Source organism: Protopterus annectens, chromosome 3.part0, assembly GCF_019279795.1.
Source record: "Protopterus annectens isolate FY-2018-M chromosome 3.part0, PAN1.0, whole genome shotgun sequence".
NCBI classification, from domain to species: domain Eukaryota; kingdom Metazoa; phylum Chordata; order Ceratodontiformes; family Protopteridae; genus Protopterus; species Protopterus annectens.
Genome location: NC_056731.1, coordinates 1,674,469,423 through 1,674,493,117, shown reverse-complemented (window position 1 = coordinate 1,674,493,117; position 23,695 = coordinate 1,674,469,423). Strand labels below are relative to the sequence as shown.

The window sequence follows — 23,695 nt, the reverse complement described above, 5'->3', positions numbered from 1 at the left end:
ATGTACTGCCTTGTGTCATATTTAGTGTTTGGCAAGGGTGCTGTTGCAGTCCTTTACTAATAGTAATATGCAAAGTATGATGTAGGAATGGTACATTTGGAGAACAACAGCACTTAAGAAAAGAATTTCTAACACAGAATTACCATAGCTGTGACTGCTGTCAGTCCATTAGCTAGTACCTGCAGTGGTACTGCTTTTCAGCATTGTTGGCAAACTCATTTATATGAGTAACACATGGCTTTACAATGGACGCACTGATTGGTTTGCTCATTCAGTACACACCTTTTAGAATATTGATGAGCTTATATTGTATAAGTGTGCTTTTATATTTTACAGAGTTATCATTTTCTTTTCATGCAGAGACTTCAGAAAAGTTATCAGACAGAATTCAGAGAAATTACCACAAGGGTTAAACCCATTTTACTCCTCATGATAGCCATTTCCAAATCAGAGACAGCCCTACCAGAGTGCTGCACCATGAAGAGGTACAGCATTGCAGGAGCTGTCTCTGTGGGCTACCACAGATGCTAATAAGCCACGAGTCATCCTGATCCCCCCAAATACCTGTGTAAGTTATCTCAGCCAGCCAAAGGCTTGTGTTTATTCATTGCTTTTAATGGGTGAGATTATGTTACAGTTAAATACCGGGAAGTTTAGCAATAAGAAAGTAAGTGGTGGGCTCTGCTGGTGTGTGTGTGTGTGTGTGTGTGTGTGTGTGTGTGTGTGTGTGTGTGTGTGTGTGTGTGTGTGTGTGTGTGTGTGTGTGTGTGTGTGTGTGTGTGTGTGTGTGTGTCTGCATGTGTGTGTATGCAAAGGGGTAAGTGACCTCAGTTGTGTGTGTGCATTTGTGTGTATGATGGTGTGTCTGCCTAGGTGGCCACAGTAGCAAGGATTAATTAGGAGATAGGTAAGGTAGGTGTGTGAGTGTGTGTGTGTGTGTGTGTGTGTGTGTGTGTGTGTGTGTGTGTGTGTGTGTGTGTGTGTGTTTGTGGTTTCACTTCAGAATGTCAAGTTACTGAAAACTCGGACTTCATATGGTCGAGACTTTTCAGAAACTCGAAATTGTGAAGTTTTGAAAAAAAAAGACTTCAATTTAGTTGAAAATAAGTTTTTTGCAAGTGGGTAAGTTCCCTTGCACCCTCCCTACTTAAATATACTATCTCCGTGATTGCACTACAGAAAGGAAATGGTAAATCTCCCATTCTGCGCTTCTGCATACAGCGCGGAATGGGAGAGTTACCTTTTCCCCACTGTAGCGTGATCTTGGAGTTGGTATATTTAAATATTGGGGTGTGGGGGGTGCAGGGGGGCTTGTCCCCCCTGCAGAAATTATGTCTTTGACTTTTTTTTTTTTTATTTCACTTCACAATTTCAAGTTTCTGAAAGCTCGATCATATGGTCTCAACCATATGAAGTTTGAGTTTTCAGTAACTCGATATTCTGAAGTTTAACTGTGTCTAGATATATATATATATATATATATATATATATATATATATATATATATATTTATATATATGCACATATATATATATATCCTCACTCTCCCATAGACTATCGAGACAGTCCTGCAATATTGGGGGAAGCAGTAGACCCCAGGAATACTTCTTATATAATGCCCTAAAGGCACTTTGAAATGTAAAAGAACACATTCTGCAGCATGAAGGACACAAGGCAAGGAACACTAGACACCAAGGATATGATAAAGACAACTAACAAGATTCAAACTCTGTCCTTTTAGCACTATCAAACAGCTCTGTAGTAGGGTATTAGTCTTCTGTGCCACTGCAAGTACTCCTAACAAATTACCTTAGTCCCTGAAAAATAAAATAAAAGTAAATGGGGGGGGGTATTAAAGTCTTAACCCTTCGCATAGAAAGCAACTTGCTAAGCCAAAGAGTTATACTTCTGCACTAAATGAGATGATCGCCTTGTACTGTACTTTTTACATAATAAAATGTATGAAACTCTAATATCTGGCGTTATTCACTGATTGCAATAGGCCATGAGTTGAGATGTACAGGGCTCACAGCTGACATCAGGAATATTTTGCACAATCAGGGATAGTTGAGAGGGATGTGGGTGTGTCCTTGTGGGGGATGGCTTTTGGACAAATCTGGGAGGAACACCAGATGATACCAGGCAGAATTTTTAAATTATTACTGGGATTCTCCAAAAAAATTAATAGACCAACAGCTCTAGGGTCATGATGTGTGTGAGAGTGAATGAGATGGAGTTCCTGTGCCTATAAGATGCATGGAGCACAAATGGTTTTTACGAGAGGAGAATGCTGATTTGCACTTGTGGTAACTATGTACGATTCAGATACATGCAAATTAACTAATAAGGAAGTCTTTCCTCATTGCAGCTAACAAGTTTCTGAACTTCATTTTCCATGGTCACAAAAACAGTCCCTTTTGCCCGTAGCTGTGGTGCTGTCCTGCCTGTGGTAGGGATCTTTCTGAATCCCCATGATCACGTGAAATCTAATTGTCATGAGAAACTTATCACAGACATCCAAATTATAACCACTGGCAAAATAGATCTATTTGGCTAAGATGTGAAGGAAGGTGTATGCATGCTATAGTTGCTGATTTATTTGCCTTTGTTGTTTTTGCTGTTTTTGCTATGATGTACTTGTACAAACTTCCAAACTTTTAACTTCAGCATTGGTTTTGTTTCCAATATTTATACTGCATAGAGCCTTATCTTAACAACTTTATTTTATTATGTGTTAAATGTAGCCACTATGCTGAATCAGTGCATCTCTTGATTCACTGTGTGCAGTGTCTTCATATGTTAGGCCTAGAGTTTGTACTCAGTCCTGCGCCTTCCATGAAAGAGGAATGCCTTTAAAGTAGTTAATGGGAACACCAAAGCCTACAATTTAAGCAATAAAAATACCAAAATTACAGGTATGTTGTTCTAAGGAATATTGATGGAATGTTTGTCTATCTATATTATGTATTAGGGTAACAATTATTCACTGACAGTATATGTTACTGAAATTAACATGTTTACTACATGATCTGACCTTTTGTACCTTCTAGTATTTTCATACTGAACTCCTAATACAGTTATTTCATGAATCACCTCATGAATAACATTAGTAGCACTTATCATGTCTTACATGAAAGGTCATTTCCTACAGCACATTCTTCAGTGTCCATACTTATCCACATAGTCTTCTGTTTGGCCCATGTTCAAAGTGGTCTTACCCTTTCGATTTAAGGGTAAAGATAACAGCAGCATAGAAATATGCAGTTTCCCAATCTAAATTATCGTAAACATACTGGATGTAAAACCAAAACATATACAGTACAGATTATATAGTTGCTGACCCAAGATAGATCCTTTTACTGGATGGCAAAGATTTGACAAAGTTATTTGTGGTATGCAGGCAATATTTTGAGGTGAATGAAGGTCACTGTATAAACAGAAGTCATATTTAGCTCATGTTTTAGTATACTGAGACAGGACATTCACATAACGGTGAGAAGCTTATAATGTGTCCATATTACATGTCTGGATACTGTTGGAAAGGAATTACTTGAATACCAGAAGTTCAACAGTTTGAATCCTACTACTGTCCTTAACAATATATGACAGATTACTAAAGAAAATCAGTTTTAGTCTCACCATTAGAGATAGCCCACTTGTGTAAAGGCAGACTGCCTGTCTGTTCTGTTGGTGATGCATGATTGAGGGATGGTTTAGGTGAGAGGTTCATAGGTTCATAGGTTGGTACTAGGCTGTCGGCTACAAGCCTAGCCATAACAATTCCCTGGCTATTTCTTCCCACACTATTTACTTCCCCTGGACCCCTGTCTAGCAGGGCGACTGATGTGATCCCTGGGGTGAATACATTTCTTTTCTCCCATCCAATCGTCAAGGTTCCTTTTGAAGAGGGCCAAAGAGGCACTCTGCTTGACATGTATGGGCAATCTATTCCAGAGTCTGGGGAGTCTCTGGGTCAGGAACCTATCCCTCCAGCATGTTTTGTTTTTTGTGATGACAAGGTTTAGATCCCTGGAGCATGTGGCCCTGAGGGATTGGAATTTCTTTAAGTGTAGCATCACCTCCCTCTTACCTTCAAAAGGGCCCACAACAATACCAGAAAAGTGTAGTGTCCCGGAAATTACAGAAGCACAGGTGAAAACAGCCCTTTCAAAAGCCAAAAACACAGCATCAATGGGGCCAGATGGTGTCCCAGGCTGCGTTTTGCATGAACTACAGAACGAACTAACCCCCCACCTAAACACGCTGTTCAACCTCAGCCTCTCCACAGGCTATGTGCCCCTAGAATGGTGCACAGCAACAGTTATTCTGCTCCACAAAGGAGGGGCCAAAACTGACCCTGGTAACTATCACCCCATAAGTATGATTAGCCTGGTCTGCAAGGCTATGGAGTGCATCATCATGGAACTCATTAACAAAGACATTGGGAACCTCCAAACACTTGACCCAACACTGTTTGGCTTTGTTAAGGGCAGATCATGCCTACTAAACCTAGTTGACCTCTTCGAGACAGTCACCAAGGCCATAGACGAGAGAAAGGTGGTTCACACAGCCTATCTTGATCTCGCCAAGGGGTTCAACACCATTCCTCACTCGGGTATTATAGAAAAACTCACCAGCCTGAACATAAACCCCTGTGTCACAAGATGGGTTGCCAACTGGCTTACAGACAGAACTCACACGGTAAGAATAGTGGGCTCCAGGTCCGACTCTAAACCAGTCACAAGTAGTGTCCCGCAAGGCTCAGTCCTGGGACTCCTACTGTTCAGCATATACTTCTCAGAAGTACAGGCAAACACAGGAGGACTATGGCTAACCAAGTTCGCCGATGACTGCAAACTGGGAGCCATAATTGACTTTCCAGCTGACACTGACATCCTTCAAAAAGGCCTTACTAAGACAGACACCTGGTGTCAAAGTTATGGCCTCAAGCTAAATGCCAAAAAAATGCATCGTCATCCCGTTTGGGAAAAACAAAACACCCACAAATTACCACATAGGCCACAACCCCTTAATACAGAAGAGGTAATAAGAGATCTGGGGACCCAGGTAGATAATCTCTCCCTTGACAATCATATTGCCAAAGTAGTTAGGAAATCCTTCTATGTGGCCCATCTAATTACTAAGGGGTTTGCATCTAGAAATAAAGAGGTTATAGTGCCCCTCTACTCGTCACTCATCAGACCCATCATAGAGTACAATGCCCCATTTGGGATGTACCTCACAAGACACTTCCAACAGCCGGAAAGACCACAAAAGCACCTCACCAAGAGGATTACTGGCCTCAAACATATGTCCTATGCAGCCCAATTGAAAAAACTCCAGCTGTACTCAGTGGTATATCGCTTACTCATAGGTGATCTCTGCCTGACTTACAAAGCCATGTCCAACTCAGAACTGATGGACATGCTCCACCTAAAGAAATCCAGGTCACTGAGAGCCACGTGCTCTAGTGAGCTAAACCTCGCCACAACAATAAATAGAACATGCTGGAGGGATAGATTCCTGTCACAGAGACTCCCCATGCTTTGGAACAAAATTCCTAACTACATTAGGCAGAGCCCCTCACTAACACTCTTCAAGAGAAGCCTTGACGAGTGGATGGGTAACAGAAAATACACCCCTGGGATCACTTCATTGGATCTGCTTGACAGAGGCTCAGTTAATTAATCAATGGGGTGGCGAAAACCGACACACTCTGGCTAGGCTTAAAAATGCCCTTGGGCAGATAGCCTAGTACCTACCTATGAACCTATTATGATTCACAAAGCATTCTTAATTTGGAATCAAACTCTACTCAAACCAGTTTGGCATATGTGATTTACGTGGCTTTGTTTTAAAACCCCTACTAGCCTACAGTAGATATTCTAAAAATAACAAAATATGAGAGCTGAATGGATGACTGTGAATTTTTTACTAACATGGCAGAGAGTTGCTTGAAGATGGAAGTCGTGATATATAGCATACAGTAGCATTATGGATCTCTTGAAGCGGTCTTACCTATTTATATATTATACCTACGGATTTTTATGGTGCCAAGTTGCCAGCCTGACAACCAACCTTCAGAGAAGGTATGCCCATTCACGCATGTCTTTTGGAGGCAACTCGACTGCGGGGAGGACATGCGGACTCCACACAGAAGGCACTCCAGCCGAGAATCGAACAGGAGAACCATAAAAATCTACTGCCAGTAATTAGCGGACCGGAGTTCTGCTGTGGTGACCCCTAACCGGGAAAAGCCGAAAAGACAAACAGCCTACGAATTTTGCAGTGATCCCTACACAGAGGTTCACCAACATGTGCTATTGGGACTCCCACCTGACAGTATTACCACTGTTGCAAAAATGCTAATTCTGCTTCTAGTCATGAGGAAACAGTGTCAAAATTGTAGTAATTTTTAGTGCCATTTCATATTAATAGTTTATGAAACAAAAGTGGCAAAGCTAAAAAATCAACAAGTAAACAGACATACTTATTTTAATAAGTTCTTATTTTACTGGCTGACAGAGGCTGTTGCTTTAACAATACTGCAAAGAGAGAGAGAGAGAGAGAGAGAGAAAGAAGGAAATGTTTGCAGGTCTAATAGAATTTCTTCTCCAGGCCATCTGAATTTAAGAGCAAGCACATTTGTTTGCATTCAATTACTTTAAACTTATACTGTTTGTTTCCTTTTGAATTTAATTTAATTTGTAAATATATATGGTTAAATGTTTACTCCTGAGGTTGACCAATATTCATTTTAGAATGTGCTCAAAGATATGTTTAGTCACTTAATTTCTGAGTGAAGTAGAAAAAACATTGCTTAAATTTATAAAGGGAGCACTTCATCTTTGATGAGTGATATATAAAACTACAGATTCCAAATGTCTCAGTAAAGTGGTTTAGAATGAAATTCTCAAACTGTTAGCAATTTTATCATATATTTCCTAATGTAAATTATTTCACACACACCAATAGAGAAATCATAAGCAAGTCATTATGAAGGAATTTTGGCAAACCAGTAGCTGTAATGAATTAAAAATGTTATGCATAGCCATTTAAAACAGAAGACTCTGTTTCTGCAAGGGACATGTAGTTAATTAAAACAAAAGTAAGCACATTATATTATCATCATAAAAAAGAAAACAATTAAAATGTAAAGCATAAGAGCACAATACAATAAAAATAGCTTTCAGATTTAATAATGCATACTAATGACAAATTACCTGTTATATTTGATTACATCTAAAAAAAAATAAGGTATATGTAATGCCACCTATATTAGCTATAATCACATACCAGTGTGCTGTATAACAGCATATAGATGTAGGCGTAAATTAAGTGGTGAGCTAAGAAATGGAATGTCTCAATACTTTCATATTAGAATAACTGATGATATATTGTTGTTGTGTCTTTTGACTTTTCCTGATTAGGGGTCGCCACAGCAGAACTCCGGTCCGCTAATGATTGGCAATAGATTTTTACGTGCCGAGTTGCTGGCCCTGATGCACAACCTTCAACAATGGTATGCCCATTCACGCATGTCTCCACACAGAAGATGCTCTAGCTGAGAATCAAACAAGAAAACATCTTACTGTGAGGTGACAACGCTACCTCAGCACCACCACCACAGTGTAACTGATGATATATTGTGTTCTATTCTTTATCATTACACTGCTGGTATGCAGTTATTTATTTAATTGCACTGATACAGATGAATATGACTTTATTATCCAACTAGTCCTAGCTATAGAAAATAACTCTCTGCAGCTGCTTATTGGATGCAGTGTTGTTTAGATAAGTTATATTTACTTTTGTCCATTTCTTACTGATATAGGAGAGGAAGAGGACCTGTATTTTCATAATGTGGATGTGTATTCCTTCATTAGAGCTGGGATACATAGTTATACAACACAATGGTGAACTGAGAAGACATTTCTTAGCACCGAGGTCTGTGATGCTCACGATAATAATAAGACTTTAGTAATAATAATAATAATAATAATAATTGTTTGCGAGACTAAAGGCCAATCTTCCTGTTGTCCATTTCTGCTAGGTTGTTGAAAAGGATATACACACATCTCATAACTACGTCAATGAGTATCTGAGTTACCCATCTTTTCTTTCCCACTTGATATTAATTTGTTTAATCTGAAAATATGTGTAGTTTCATCAGATTTTGAAATGGTTAGCATAGGGATTGCTAAACTGACGTGATTTTATTTTTCAGGCTGTTGCTCTTCTTCCTAGAATGAATTTTAGGATTCTATAATTTGGTAAAGTCTTGCAATGTCACCTTTTTTTAATTAAATTACTCTAATATGTGGCCAAAGATACTCAGGGTCCATTTGTGTTTTCTTCAATATAAAGGAAGTAAAAGGCAAGGCTTTGTTAAAGGATTAAAGTTGTAGTCCTTAAATATTTTCAAAACAATACTTTTTATCTTTCATAGCTGCGAAGTTGCCAGCTTTGCTCATTCACTTGTGACTATCAAGTCAAAAAACTAATGAAGCATGTGAGGGAGGGTGGCCTAATGGTTAAGGTGTTTGCCTTACAAACACAAGGTGCAGGGTTTGAATCTCACAAAGGATAATTAGCTAGGCTTAAAATGTCTCACAAGGACAGTTAGCTTAATATGAATCTATGATACTGTGAGTAATTTTTCATAGTGTGTTTAATTTCTTTGAGTTACATCAGTTATATGGGGAAAAACATTTCACTGACCAGAAATGTGATTATTTGTGTGTCCTGTTATATAGTTATACTGTTTAGCTCACCCAATTATTTATGTAAAGATTTCTTTCTGTAACAACTAACTCTTTTGGAAGATATTTTATTTTAGATGTTAGAGTACTTTGTAACAATTTACTAATCTCAGCAGGACACAGTCTTAGTATATAAAATTATGAGGTATGACTACTAGTGAAAGTACAGAATTTGTGTCATCTAGCATGTGTCACAAAGGTTGAGAAAAATTACTTTCTGAAACAATGTGAAACACTGAACATTTAAAGTTATGGGAACTTCATGCTTTATGGCTGACATGGAAAAATTAAGGGCTTATATGCACTATGAAATCTAGGAAATTTTATAAGGACAAAATAACTTTACATTTAATTACATTGTAATCTAGAGTTTTCTTTAACAATGCTATCCATTAAACATTTTCTTTATGTTAGCTGCCAAAAATGTTAAATATTACATTAAAAAGGGGAAATAACACAACTTTGTGTACTCTCCCTGTTATATTTCTCTTTCTTGAAAAATTATGTGAAATGCCCCTGCAAGAAATTAGATGCATTTTTCTAGCCAATAAAGAGACTGTAATACACAGCTATGTTAGTCCACATGATATGTGTATTTTGTCTGTATGGATTTTTAACTACTTTCCATTAAATTACAATGCAGTTTCATCAACAAGTCTTTTATTTCCAACTCAAGTTATCCAGCAACAAACATATTGTAACGGCACAGACATGGGTCAGTTACTGGACAGGGCCAAATGATCTTCCTCAAGGAAGAGTAAACCTGTCTGGTGGACAGCAGCATTAAACAATAGAAGGAAAGAATTGCTGTCCAGGGCTAAGAAGGAGCAGGTGCGAAGTTGGAAGCAATCTGTCCTTTGTCTGAACAAGCAAATAAGGTCACTGTTGAAATCCTCTAAGGCTAACTTTGAGTCCAAATTGGCCATATCCACCAAGGACAATCACAAGGCCTTCTTCACATATGTCTGGAATCTCAAAGGCAACACCCAAATCTGCTCTGAGCTGGTGGTCAATAACACCACATACACAAATGCCATAGATATAGCCAACCTTCTGGCAGACAGGTTCAGTGAAAACTTCACCCCCCATCAGTAAACCAGGACATCCCCAACACCTTCCCCCCTCCCCTAATCACCAGGCAGCAGGTCCTTAATACCCTCTCAAAGGCATAAAATACAGTCTCCATGGGACCAGATAACATCCCTGGCTGTATCCTACATGAACTCAGTAATGAGCTCTCAGCTTCATCCTATTCAACCAAAGCCTGTGCACCGGCTTCATCCCAGCTGAATGGAGGGCAGTCACTGTCATTCCTCTACACAAAGGTGGAGCATCCACTGACCCAGGTGATTATAGGCCCATCAGCCTAACTAGCCTGATCTGCAAGGCCATGGAATGCATTATCATGGACCTTATAAACAAGGACATTGGCAACCTCCAAATACTTAACCCCATGCAGTTTGGTTTTGTCAAAGGGAGATCATGCCTGTTAGATTAGAAAGAAGTGAACAATTCTGCTTTAAAAGAAATATTAAACCTTAAATTGCTCCATTAATATCTAGATATAAGAGAAAGAGAGCCATGTCTCAAAATATGCAGGAATAAAACTATTGCAAGGCATTCTTATGCAACTCATATGGGAAGCAGGACAGTTTGATCTCAGATGATTTGACCCTGGACAGTTTGACCCCTATGCAATTGGATACACATTCATATTAAAATTTATATTTATTGCCTATGAGAATATTTATTGGACAATTTGACCCCAATTAAATTTAATAAAACATTTTACTACTTAATATTTTAATTCGGACTTTTACATAGGAATTTAATATATTATTTAACATTTTAATATGTAAATGTTAATTTATTTAACATATTTTTAATATCTAAATATAATTAATTTAATTAACAATAGTTTTTAACATGTTAAAAAAATCAGTCAGGAATTTTATATAGAAAGTTAACATATTTAACATTTTAAACATTAAAATCATAAGAATTATGATTTATGTAGAACATTGTTCTGTTTTTTTTTTGTTTTTTGTTTTTTTACTTTGCTAATGTCAGTTCTCTATGGTTGTACCAAGTTACAGAACAGTAATGTGAATAATATTTTGTTCAAAAGCAGGATGGGTTATTTTCTGCGCAATTGTATATGATTGCTATATTTTTGCAATATTCTTTCTTAGCATTTTAAATATTATGAAACATTGTTAACTACGATGTAACAGTACTATCGAACTGTATTTAAAGTGTTACAGATGTAGATATGGAATGTGTTAATGCAGGGGTCAAAACATCCGAGGTCAAAACATCCTGTACTTTTTCATATGGATCGAAAACTGTGGAACAAAATACCCGATGGAAAAAAAAAGTACATCACTTTTTTAACTTGATTTAAGGAAACATTTGATAATTACACAGGAAATAAGTACATTTTAGGGCTGAACGCTTCTGCAATAGAAAATGTCTAATTGATCACTTCTAGAATACATTGAGCTGTGCACAGATATGATAGAAAGTAACAGGAATTAAAAAAACAGCTTCAAGTTTTAATGGCCTGCTTATGTTACAGATCAGCATTATCCATTGTTTTTTTTTTTCAGTTTTCAAACAGATTGTTGAGGTTTTGGTGACTTTTAACATTTGTTCTGTGCTGTACAGCAAGTAAGGGACAGCTGTAGGGCTGTGAATGCTATCAACTGATAGCTATTTAAAATAGTACAACATAGAGTTTATTCATAAAGAACAATTAATGAATAAATGACTACAGCTCTGGTGTACCTGCTCCCTGCAGTTTGTGCCACAATGTGGAATATCTCATTAAGTTTGCAGCAGTACTTGTTAATAACCTTACTTCTTACTTCAAGCATTTAGTAATTCTTCTCCTTATAGATACATTTGCATCCCATCTTTATAGGGATTGGCGTATTGAATGAGTACAAATACATGTTTAAGCAGCTTGTCCCATTATATTAAGACACTGTTTTCAAATTGTAGTTGACATGTGAATTGTTTCCTTATCTTGTCATCCTGTGTACTGTTAAAACATGTGAAATAAATAAAACTACAGATATACTTCAGCGATAAATGCAAAACAAAGAGTAATGACATGCACTGTAATGTCATTCAACAAATAAAAAGATTATAAACAGTTTTTCTTTTTTTTTCCCTTACTGTTACAGGCAAAAGAACATCCATTCGAAAGGACAAGAAAAACAAAAAGAAGAAAAAACGTCTAAGAGAAAGGGCACAGAAAGAACATAGTGCTGTTTTGGCCTCAGAAAGGTTTAGCCTGTGAAACAGCTGGACTTTTATTTTCTTTTGCAAAAATACACAAAAGCTGCTAAATGCTCCTGTAGACTAATGAACTGCAGTTTGGCTAGTTTGACAGTATTGTGGCAAACAAGATGAAGCTGTCCAAAAGCTTCATTATATTATTTATACTTCTATCTCTGTGGATAACTCTGAGAGTAAGAGTACCGCAATGACTTGGTCAGGAGATACTAAAATATGTGGAAATGTGTCAAAGACTTCATACCTGTGTCTGGCATGGAAGCTGCCAGGAAGGTTTACGTGGGAGATTTATTTTATTTTATTTTTATTTTATTTTTATTTTTTTATTTTTGCAAGACAATTAGGGAAGAAAACTGTTTTTGTGAAACAGACATGCATATTTATGAGAAATAACAGTGTAGATACAGGACTCATTCACTAACTGCTTTTTCTCTTTCTTATAATGTACATTTCAAGAGTATGTGAAAACATGCATAGTTGTAATGTATGGTCTTCTCAGCACGTGTTTTGCTAAAACATTTGTCAGAGTAACACTGCTTAATGCTGTTATAGTATTATAAGCACATAATTATTCCTCTCTGTTGAAGTAGCTTAACAGTCCATATATGTACATATTGCTGATGTTCTACATAAAATAAACTATTTACTGTATATTTAAGCAATCATTTCTGTGTGAAATAAGTTGTTAAACATATCCATGAAAATATTTAATTTTTCATTTTAAGGCTACCTTATTTTTAAACACAGTTTATTAGACTAATTTACTTTATTAGCCAAAAGATTTACTTGTTTTTAATCTAGTTTATATATATTTTTTGTAAAAATGACAAGATTGTTTTGTTTTACTAGCAGAACTCCTTAACCTTATTTTTTACATATATTTACAGAAACAGGTTGCGCCTAACAGATGGCAATAAAGAGAGAAACTGATTAAAATTAAAAAAGTGCAGGTTCATTGAACTGATTAGTTTGTTAAAAGAATGTGCTGCTATGTATTGGATAAGTTATATTGTAAATAAAATGTAACTTCATATAAGCAGTTTGTTAGTGTTCCTCTGTCACAATCATTTATTTAATTACCTATGTGATGGAAAAGTCCACACTCATTAATAACAGTAAATTACTATAGGTTTCATATTTGTCAATTTATTTTTAATTTAAAAAATAAAAAATAAAAAATTCACTGTATAGTATGCTATTTTTGTTATTCTTGTTGATGATGATGGAGGAGTAGAGAACAGTAATGAATGTCTTTCTTCTACACACCATGCCACAAACTTATTTCAAGTAATAGCAAGTGGCACCATTATGTTATATATTGTAAACAAGATATATCCTGGGATTCAGAAACAGTTTCCATTTCAGTGTAGCCAGTTTTGCATGATGAACAGTTGCAATCCATGTGAGGGGGCAATTCAGACACCTAGGTACTATAATTGTTTAGCATTTAACTATAAACAACATGCAGAAAGACAAGAAACACTGATGAGCAACATTAGTAAAACATTATTAAAATTATGACAATAACAGATACAAATGAGTGTAAAGAATATGTCAGACTGATTAACAAATGTAAATATTTCTTACAGAGTGATGATACTATCTTATGGGAGACACACCACAAAAACATTGTTGCATTAGTCCATATGTATATGCAAGACATTGTTGTCACTGTTGTCACTGACTTAGGGTTTCATATTATCACCCACGGCAGTGTCACATCATCTATCTTCACTGACCGAATCATGCCTGCCGCAACACAGAAATAGTGGACCTTTACCATTTGGACAGTAGAACAATGCAGGTGCTGGTTGTGATGTACTGCCCTCATATGCAGCCCCATGGGATGCATGAAGTACCTGTCCTTGGCTCTAGGATGTGTGCAGGTTTGAGAATATTTTTATGTGGGACTTACCACAAGGAAATTGAAGAACAGAATTTATAATCATGTTTATGACATGAAGAGGTTAGACCAACGCAACGCTTTAGCGAAACATGTTATTGATCGAGTAGATCATAGTTTTAGATTTAGGGTTTTGCAATTGGTAAACAAGACTGTTAGGGGGGGTAATAATATGAATTATCTTGAACACATTGAACTTTCATGGATTCTTAAGCTAAGAGCCCATATGGAGCCAGGTTTGAATCAATGCATAAGTATTAAGCCTGTATTAGAAGCTCATAATTAAATGGTAGACAGTATTTATCTAAATTGATATATTTAGTATTTTTATATGAACTTGAGGCATGTTTAAGTGATTGTTCACCATGTTTTTATATTTTATTTGTTTGTTTGTGATTTAATTTATATTGTATAAATTTTATGTATTTGATGTCATGAATTTTGCTGGCATATTCAAGTACTTTATATTATGAAACCAGCGCTTTGAAGGCATCTTCTATTTAGTCTAAAGCAATATATTAGAGTTTCTTTTTAAATATTTGAGGCTTGACTATTTAATTGTTTGATTTTTTAATTGATGGTTAATTGGATGTACCTGAACAGGATATATAAATGACTTGGTTTAGTAATATGTATTGAGACCTGAAGAAGCATGCAGTGGTCGCACATGAAAGCACTTGTTTTAATAAATACTGGATTCTATTATTTTTCCTGTGGTGGTCGTGCTCTGTTTCATATCCATTTTGTTCCTTTGCTTGGGCCACGACCTTTGGACGGCTGCTGTACTTCTTTCTTGCTACGTTTGCTTTGACTTTTTAGTACTGGCTGCTGTCACACAAATGGATGTACCTGGTATTGAACTCGACTACAATCCTGAGAATAGTAGTCTTAATCGGAGATGGAATGATATCTTCGCAACACAGAATAATCCTTTACTTTCGCTGGAGTTATCTTTACCTGTTACATCACCTTTTCATTCGGGTAATATTGGTAACTTCAATGAGTTTAATGATTTAACCAGAGAACTAGAGAATAATCTTTACAAGTTGCAGAGGCTTGTGTGGCAAAGAAGACACATGGAAGCGAGTCTACATTTTAATTTAGTACCGCGTTGCATGAGGGTTTTATGCATGCCGACTTATGGTGATAGCCACCCTGAACTATTGAAGTGGCAAAAGCTGAATTTGGAACTGAGCTATAGTTATATGAACCTTCTCATTGAATACTTTACTCCCATTGAAGCTGCGCTCTCACTTTTAGTAGAGACTTTGAATAAAGATCTACGTACCCACTTTAAGGGAGATGTGTTTGAAAAAAGACTTGATAATATATATACACAAGTAGCCCTATATAGTGATAAGTTGCAGCAAATTAAATATCGGAAGCTGCAACGAGACTATAGGGATTTTTTCATCGGGACAGGTCTTTCTTTGGCCAAGAAATTGTCAGAATGGGGAGACAAATGGCTATAATGATACCAATGGCTTTTTTGGTAAGAATAGAAATAATCGACATGGTAATGATTTTGTTACACAGAATAATACCCCTTTAAGTGACATTCAAGACAATGGTGGTAGCCAGGTGAATGGATTAGGTGTATCAAATATGTCACATCCGTTAGTGTCTGACTTAATTACTTCACCAGTTGCAGACACTCCTCCTCCGAATCAACAGGCACTAGGTGAACCTAAGGACAATGCTATTTTGGGAGCTAGACCTAAAGCTCCTAATAAGAATCTGGAACAATTTTTTTCTTTTCCCATGAAGTTCCGGGATACATCGAGGGCGAGGTCGAACAGCAGGGGCCGCCGAAAATGAAAGTTTTCAGGGGAGCCTCAAGGTATGAAACAGAAAACCAAGAACTGAATCAGTTGGTCTTTAATTTTTCTAGTATTGAACTGAATGCGGATGATTATATGCTACTGAATAAAGGGCTTTCCTTTATTCCTTCTCAGTTGAGTGACTTAAGTGAATTATTAATTGACTTTTTGGGCGTATGGTTGCATTGAAGTTAATGTTTCATAATGATGATAAAACTGAGTTTAAAATAACGCATACTTTTAAACGTAAGAGCTCTTTTGTTCCTGTAATGCCCAATAATGTAGACTGTTTTGTCAGACTATGTGAAAATGATTTCTATTCATACTTTCTTGATACTAAGCATAGATGAAAATATTTTAATTTGAGTAAACAACAACAGATATCTTTAGATACTCTATCTAATAATGATAACATAGTGATAAAACCTGCAGATAAGGGGGGAGGGATAGTGCTATTAGATACCATCGATTATAATTTGAATATGTTTAATATGTTGAAAGATGATTCTACATATAGTGAAATTAATCATGAATATTTTTTAAAAGTTGTTGCTAGGATACATGATGAGTTATATGACCTATTGATGTGTAGACAGTTAACACAAGAGCTTTATAATTATTTTTTAGTTGAGACTCCCACTATACCAAGTATAAAAGGGCTTCCCAAGATACATAAGAATGTGCTTCCCTTGCCGATGAGACCCATAGTAGCTGGTAATGGTTGGGTGACGGAGAAAATTTCTATCTTTACTGAGAGTATGTTGGGACCTTTGGTCAGGAAGATACCCACTATACTTAGGGATAGTTATCAACTAGTGGATGAATTAGCTATGATGACATTTCACAACATTGACTCATCAGTCCTACTAGTGACATTAGATGTCAAAAATCTCTTTACCGCTATTCCGAATGACTATGGGGTCCAAGCGATAAGAGAGATTTTATGTTCAGGGGAAGGTATTAGTATTGATAAGCAAATACTCATTTGTACATTATTAGAGATGGTGTTGACTAATAACATCTTTGTATTTAAGGATAAACTGTTTATGCAGAAATGGGGAATCGCTATGGGTACCCCATGTGCGAACTCCTACGCAAATCTGGTGGTTTATCACTGGGAAAGGGAGTTCATGTTTGGAAGTACGTTTTATAGTCAGGTGATACTGTATAGAAGATTTGTGGATGATATCCTACTCTTTTGGCAGGGAAGTGCTGAAGAGCTTCTAGCTTTTATTGATTATCTAGAGACCACTATGGGTTTTTTAAAATTTACATTGAATTATTCATATACTCATGTGGATTTCTTGGATATTAATATAGTCAAGAAAGAGAATGGGGAAATCTCCACAGGTCTGTTTAGAAAACCATGCTGGAAGAATGCATTGCTACACTATACCAGCATGCATCCCAGATTTGTGTTTCCTAATATAGTAAGGGGACAGTTCATTAGAATTAACAGAATATCAAAGGATCCTATAGACAAACAGATTGAATTTAAAGCCATGAAAATGATATTTAAGGACAGGGGCTATAATAGCGCCATGATAGATGAGATGCAGGTTATGGTTCTCAATGGAGTGAGATGTAAGAATAGGGGCGTGAACTCATGTAATAAGAAGCCCCATTCATGTGATGCTCAGGTCAGGTTCCTGACTAGATATACTAGTGACAACAGTAAAATAGTAGATATTATAAAGAAAAATTGGAATGTATTAACAGTTGATCCTTTGATATTGAATATAGTAGGCTCTGTTCCTACGTTTACTTATATGAACAGCAATAATCTAAAAAAGGATTTTATGTAATGAGCGTACTTACATTCAACGCAATATAGTTCAGACTAATAAACTAGGCACTTATAGTTGCAAGAAATGTAAGATGTGTAGATACATAGTCAATGAGCAGTGTTTTAAACATCCCATCTTTGAATATGTTTTTAGACCAAAATTTTATGCAAATTGTAATGCAGAGAATCTTATTTATTTAGCGACTTGCACACAATGTCCTGCATTTTATGTGGGACTTATCACAAGGAAATTGAAGAACAGAATTTATAATCATGTTTTTGACATGAAGAGGTTAGATCAATGCAACGCTTTAGCGAAACATGTTATTGATCGAGTAGATCATAGTTTTAGATTTAGGGTTTTGCAATTGGTAAACAAGACCGTTAGGGGGGGTAATAATATGAATTATCTTGAACACATTTAACTTTCATGGATTCTTAAGCTAAGAGCCCATATGGAGCCAGGTTTGAATCAATGCATAAGTATTAAGCTTGTATTAGAAGCTCGTAATTAAATGGTAGACAGTATTTATCTAAATTGATATAGTTAGTATTTTTATATGAACTTGAGGCATGTTTAAGTGATTGTTCACCATGTTTTTATATTTTATTTGTTTGTTTGTGATTTAATTTATATTGTATAAATTTTATGTATTTGATGTCATGAATTTTGCTGGCATATTCAAATACTTTATATTATGAAACCAGCGCTTTGAAGGCATCTTCTATTTAGTCTAAAGCAATATATTAGAGTTTCTTTTTAAATATTTGAGGCTTGTCTATTTAATTGTTTGATATTTTAATTGATGGTTAATTGGATGTACCTGAACAGGATATATAAATGACTTGGTTTAGTAATATGTATTGAGACCTGAAGAAGCGTGCAGTGGTCGCACGTGAAAGCGCTTGTTTTAATAAATACTGGATTCTATTATTTTTCCTGTGGTGGTCGTGCTCTGTTTCATATCCATTTTGTTCCTTTGCTTGGGCAACGACCTTTGGACTGCTGCTGTACTTCTTTCTTGTTAGGTTTGAGAATATACACAAGCACAGGGACCTTTTGGTGACCAAAGGGGAGATGGTGGGTATTTCACATGCATCTGCTTTAAGGATCTCCCACTAGATACCCAATGTAATTTTGCAGCACGTGGGGTATGTATGTGGTTTCCAAATACCATATAGAAGAGAGGCAACGCTATGTGGGCATTTATGACATAAGCCATTTCCTTCTCATACTGGGAGCAGTAGGCTTCAACCGCATTGCAATAAAGGCCACATCTCATAAGCCATGACAATGGTATGTCATCTATAAAGGGTTCCACTCCATCAATTTCCTGATGTCTGCAATGCACAAGGTGTAATAAAAAGTGTGTCAGTCGGCCACCTAGGTAATACCCATGACTCTCACATCTGGCATATGCATGCCATATCAGCAGTTTGCACTGGGTGATTCTCTACAAGGCCATTTTATTGGGTGATCTTGTATAATGACACCAATTAGAAATCCACAGACCATGGCAGATAATGTCTACAATAATGTTATGTGCCATAGACCAAAGTTTTTGCTGAGCAACTATTTGACCTGCAAAAAGGTCTGCTTTTGCTGTCTAAATATCTATCTGTAGCAGTACATTGCACTATGACTCTGGAATATGCAATACAATCTTTGCAGTATATACACTGTTATGTAATATGCTGATATGCAAATAGTTACAGCAAGACAGAGATATTCATTTGGAAGACATCCAAGAGTCAACATCAGAGTAAGTACCTGATAATGAACCTGTGGAGATGCTGACTGCAGGAAATGACTATGTCAGAACATGTCAGGCGCAGTACATTGTGACACTTACTAAGAAGCTACATCTGAATGGTACCTATGGGCCAGAATAGACAGTACATATAACATAAAAAATATACATGCAAACCTACACCCACACTGTGTTATACCATGCACAAAGTTGCTACAATGTACATCAGACATAGGCTATACAGATAACACAGAACTGAGAGCAGGACAAGTCTGTCATCATATACACAGGTGGGCAAGGCCACAGTGACAAGTTTCTACAGTGGCCAGTGTCTAAGTGTGTGTGTGTGTGTGTGTGTGTGTGTGTGTGTGTGTGTGTGTGTGTGTGTGTGTGTGTGTGTGTGTTTGTGTGTGTGTATGGCATGAGCAGGTAACTGAGGAATGTGGAGAGACTACCCAGGGAAGGGGTGGTTTCTGCATTGTTTTGTGATGGTGTGCTAGTGGATGGTGCAGGTGTGTGTGTGTGTGTGTGTGTGTGTGTGTGTGTGTGTGTGTGTGTGTGTGTGTTTGTGAGTAGGGATGCAGCTAAAGTTTAGGACAGGCCCAGGGCACCACTGACTGTGCAAGTCCTTATGCCTTATGCTGGGGGACACTCTTATGGTAAGATCTCAGGTACGATCTACATTATGCTCAGATAATGCTCTGTGAGTTTAAACAGTGAGTCACACTGCAGGTGGTTTGTGCATAAACACTCCTGCAGTTATATCCACATCACCCCTCAATGGCCTTAAACCTGGATGATATTCCAAAGGTGCTGGTGTTATGGGTTCTAGACATTGTCTTCTCACTGTTTATCTTCTCACCAGAGGAGAAGATGCACCAGCCATGGGAAGTGCTGTTACCCTGATATATGATTATAAAGGGACACCTGCTGCATATAAACACCATATTCCACATGTCCCTAATGTTGCACATCTGGACCCTGTATTCCTACAGTACTTCATGCAAACTATGGATGACCCAACCAGCTTAACCATGTCTTTATTGTTCTCTACCTGTCTCTCTATTATGGCCATGCATAAATGCTGAGTATTGACCTTGGAGACATTCATCTTGGTTGGGATGGGGGTGGTATCCATGGTATGTCAATGATGCACTGCATTCTTTATATTAATCAGTGGAGCTGGCAGCAATAAAGAGGGACTGTGCAATTGGTGATGAAGCCACTCCCTGGGTAGATGTGTCAGCATCTTCATGTTCATGAGTGTCAGTCTGAATCTGAGGGACAGGGTTACACAAGCTAAGGAATTGTGTCCATATGGGTTTGCATGGATGTGGACATCACATTGCCTGAATCTACTACTGACACTCTGCCCACTGCCTCCTGATTTGTCTGTCATCATTGGATCCAGACAGATGCTCATCGTGTTTCACTGTTGCGGTAATAACTATATAGGGGTTCCTTGCTGTGGCAGTCCTTGTCCAACCCTATCAGACCCAGGCAGTTACCCAGACATCAAGCAGGCCTGTATACATGGTGGAATACCTTGATAACATAACACCTGTAAAAACACTAAATATTTATCCAGACTAAGGAAAAACTCTTCACCAACACCTGCAACCCAATGAAACTACTCATACGTAACACAGTGCTACAAAAACAATAGCTTTTAACATACCTTGGGCAGATGGTAAAACAAAGAAATCTTGCTTGTACATTCTATTCCCTTGCATTAAGTAATCCAAATAATAACTTATGTTCAGACACACCAACTTGGGTCATCACTGATTGATATCTACACCACCATGACAGAACTATCGGGACAACCCTGTAGAGATGCCAGGATCCCATCTCTGTCTATCATATGTCATTCTGCTGGTAGACCCACTTCTGTAACATCAGCTGGTGTCAGATGGGCTGCCTTACTGAGTGTTGTGATAGTCATGTCAGAGGCCTTTCTTTGGATGGAATATAGTTCAAATTTTGGACACCGACAGCATTGATGTCCTCTGTAATGACCCACCAAACATGCAAAAACAGAGCTTGTCAGATCTATAATGGCAGAGCATCTTCAAACATGCTGAAAGAGGACAAGTGGGATTTCATTCTCTACATCGGAGAATTTACTTTTGTGGTGTTTCTCACCTTTGGGTGTGGTAAACTGTAATTCCAAAGAAATATGCATATAAGATGGTGTCATGTCACAAATGATATACCCTGTGCAGCTACATGTGCAAACGTGTAGTGTTGGCAAGACCAGTGCTCCATTGCAATAGGTATGGGGAACTTCCCACATATATGCCTGGATTCAGTGTCAAGGTGTAATGGGTACTGTCCTTCTGGTGTTTTATTGGTGTGTGTTAGGGTTGTTAGAGTACCTTGAGAAGGAAACCAGATACACACATGGCTGTATGTGGGATACCTCATATTTTTTGTACACATATATGCTAAACAGACAAACAAAAGGCCTCCATGTACCCTTTGGAAGATTACATTTGTCACTTGCATTTTGGTATACCCCCTGCCTATAGTTGTGATATATAACCTGCACAGGATATAGCTAGCAATGTTTACCAAACTTCCTGACAGTGACATATACTGCTCAAATAAGGTTCAGTATATCCAGGCCCACAATGGACTCACCCATTACAGGAAAAAAGGAAGTTACATACGTGCATCTTACAGGTAAATATGGGTCTGCAACTCATACTGTACACAGATGTTGCTCTGCATTGGTATGTGTGTAGGGCTTCTTTCCTCCTAACACACTATAGGAATTAATACATACCAGACATAGAATACCTTGTCACAGATGTAGGAAGAGGGGACCCAAACTGCTACACAGGCCACGGAGATAGCACATCCTCTATAGTTATTCCTGACTGAGGCCACTCAATCATGGTTATTGAAGAGCCCAATGGATCCATAGCAAACAAGTGAAATGACTCATTGTTTTGTAAGCTACCCATCCCCAACTTTGTAGTATTATTGCAGATGCTCCCTTCACATGTGAGGTTCATGGGAGAGGACTGTTAATGGTGTATGGACACAACAGTGAAACAGTAACATCGTGATGGACTGTTGAATGCAAGGCCAATATATGCATGCCTCTGTACTTTGTTAGATGGACACCTCCCAACAAATACGATCTACAGTATTGCACTCACAGCTACTGTATCAGTGATACAACATCAAGATAAGTGGTACTTATAGGATGCCCAGTGTAATAAGTGCTTAGGACTCCCAAAGTATATTACACACTTAAGGATCTCTCCTATACAGGAAATCACAGTATTAGTGCAACAGTTGCAGGTTAATATTCAGTAAGCAAGGAACCTGCTAACACTTGCATATCAACATTCATTGGTTAGAACACAGCCCACAGCCTGTAGCCTGGACTGTGTCACCTGCATAGTATGCAGGGACATGAACCTCAGAACTGTGTTTTACTGCACTTACCACATCACAACCTCGGCAGCTTCCCTGTCATGATAGGACACCCTACGCTGTCTACAGTTGCTTATACAGTTACACTATTGTTGTCAGTAACTTTAGTATCATGCTGCCATGAGAGTTCACCAGCAGTGCAAAGCAAACCACATTTGAGCAGCTATAATGCTTTCAACACATTTAGATCAGCTACTACACAGACAGGGACTAAAGATGGATATGTTTCTGTTTACATCAAAAATAAATATACCACCAGGCTGGTGAAACAGGATGTTGCACTTGAGCTTCTCCATGTTAGAATCCCAACAGGCAAAATCCCATATCGCTCCTTGCAAGTTATAGGTCTCCTTCTGTGACCCAGGAAACCCATAACATGTATTTGAGCTTACTGGAAACACTCACCTTCCAACCCAATACCATATTCATGGGTGCCTTAAATTATACCACTATTACCTGGGAATCATCTACAACACCTAAGTTACACCTTGATAAGCAGCAATCCATCAAATGGCTGTCTGCTCTTTCTCCTTTTCTCCCCATCAAAACTGGCATCTCACAAGGCACTATTCTTGGACCTCTCCTTTTTAACATCTTCACCAATGAACTACAAAGATCCTGTTCCCAGTCTTCCTTCAACTTCAAAACTTTACTAAAAGCACACCTAAAAACATGCTGGCTATGTCCTTGCAACTCCCACTCTCATATCACTCACCCCATCCAACCACTACCTTTCTTTCCACTCCGCTAACTACCTTGATTATAGCAAGCTCAAATGCTCATAAGCCTAGTACTTATTATACAGCAGGAACTTCTTATTGTAACATTTGTTAATGTCTGTTATGTACTTCACAGATAAAGATTCTAGTTGTCTACTGATGTACTATGTTCTTCATCTGTAAATATGTTGTAAGTAATTGCAATGT

At 37.6% G+C, this 23,695-nt stretch overlaps 1 protein-coding gene across 1 annotated transcript in view; it reads left to right on the top strand.

Moving 5' to 3' along the window:
• RSPO2 (R-spondin 2) overlaps positions 1–13,250 on the top strand; it is a 162,260-nt gene extending 149,010 nt beyond the window's left edge. The window contains exon 4 of the mRNA XM_044065712.1: positions 11,951–13,250. Coding sequence (XP_043921647.1) covers positions 11,951–12,066 — 116 coding nt within the window. The 3' untranslated portion in view covers positions 12,067–13,250. The remainder of the gene's footprint in view (positions 1–11,950) is intronic.
• The last annotated feature ends 10,445 nt before the right edge of the window (positions 13,251–23,695 follow it).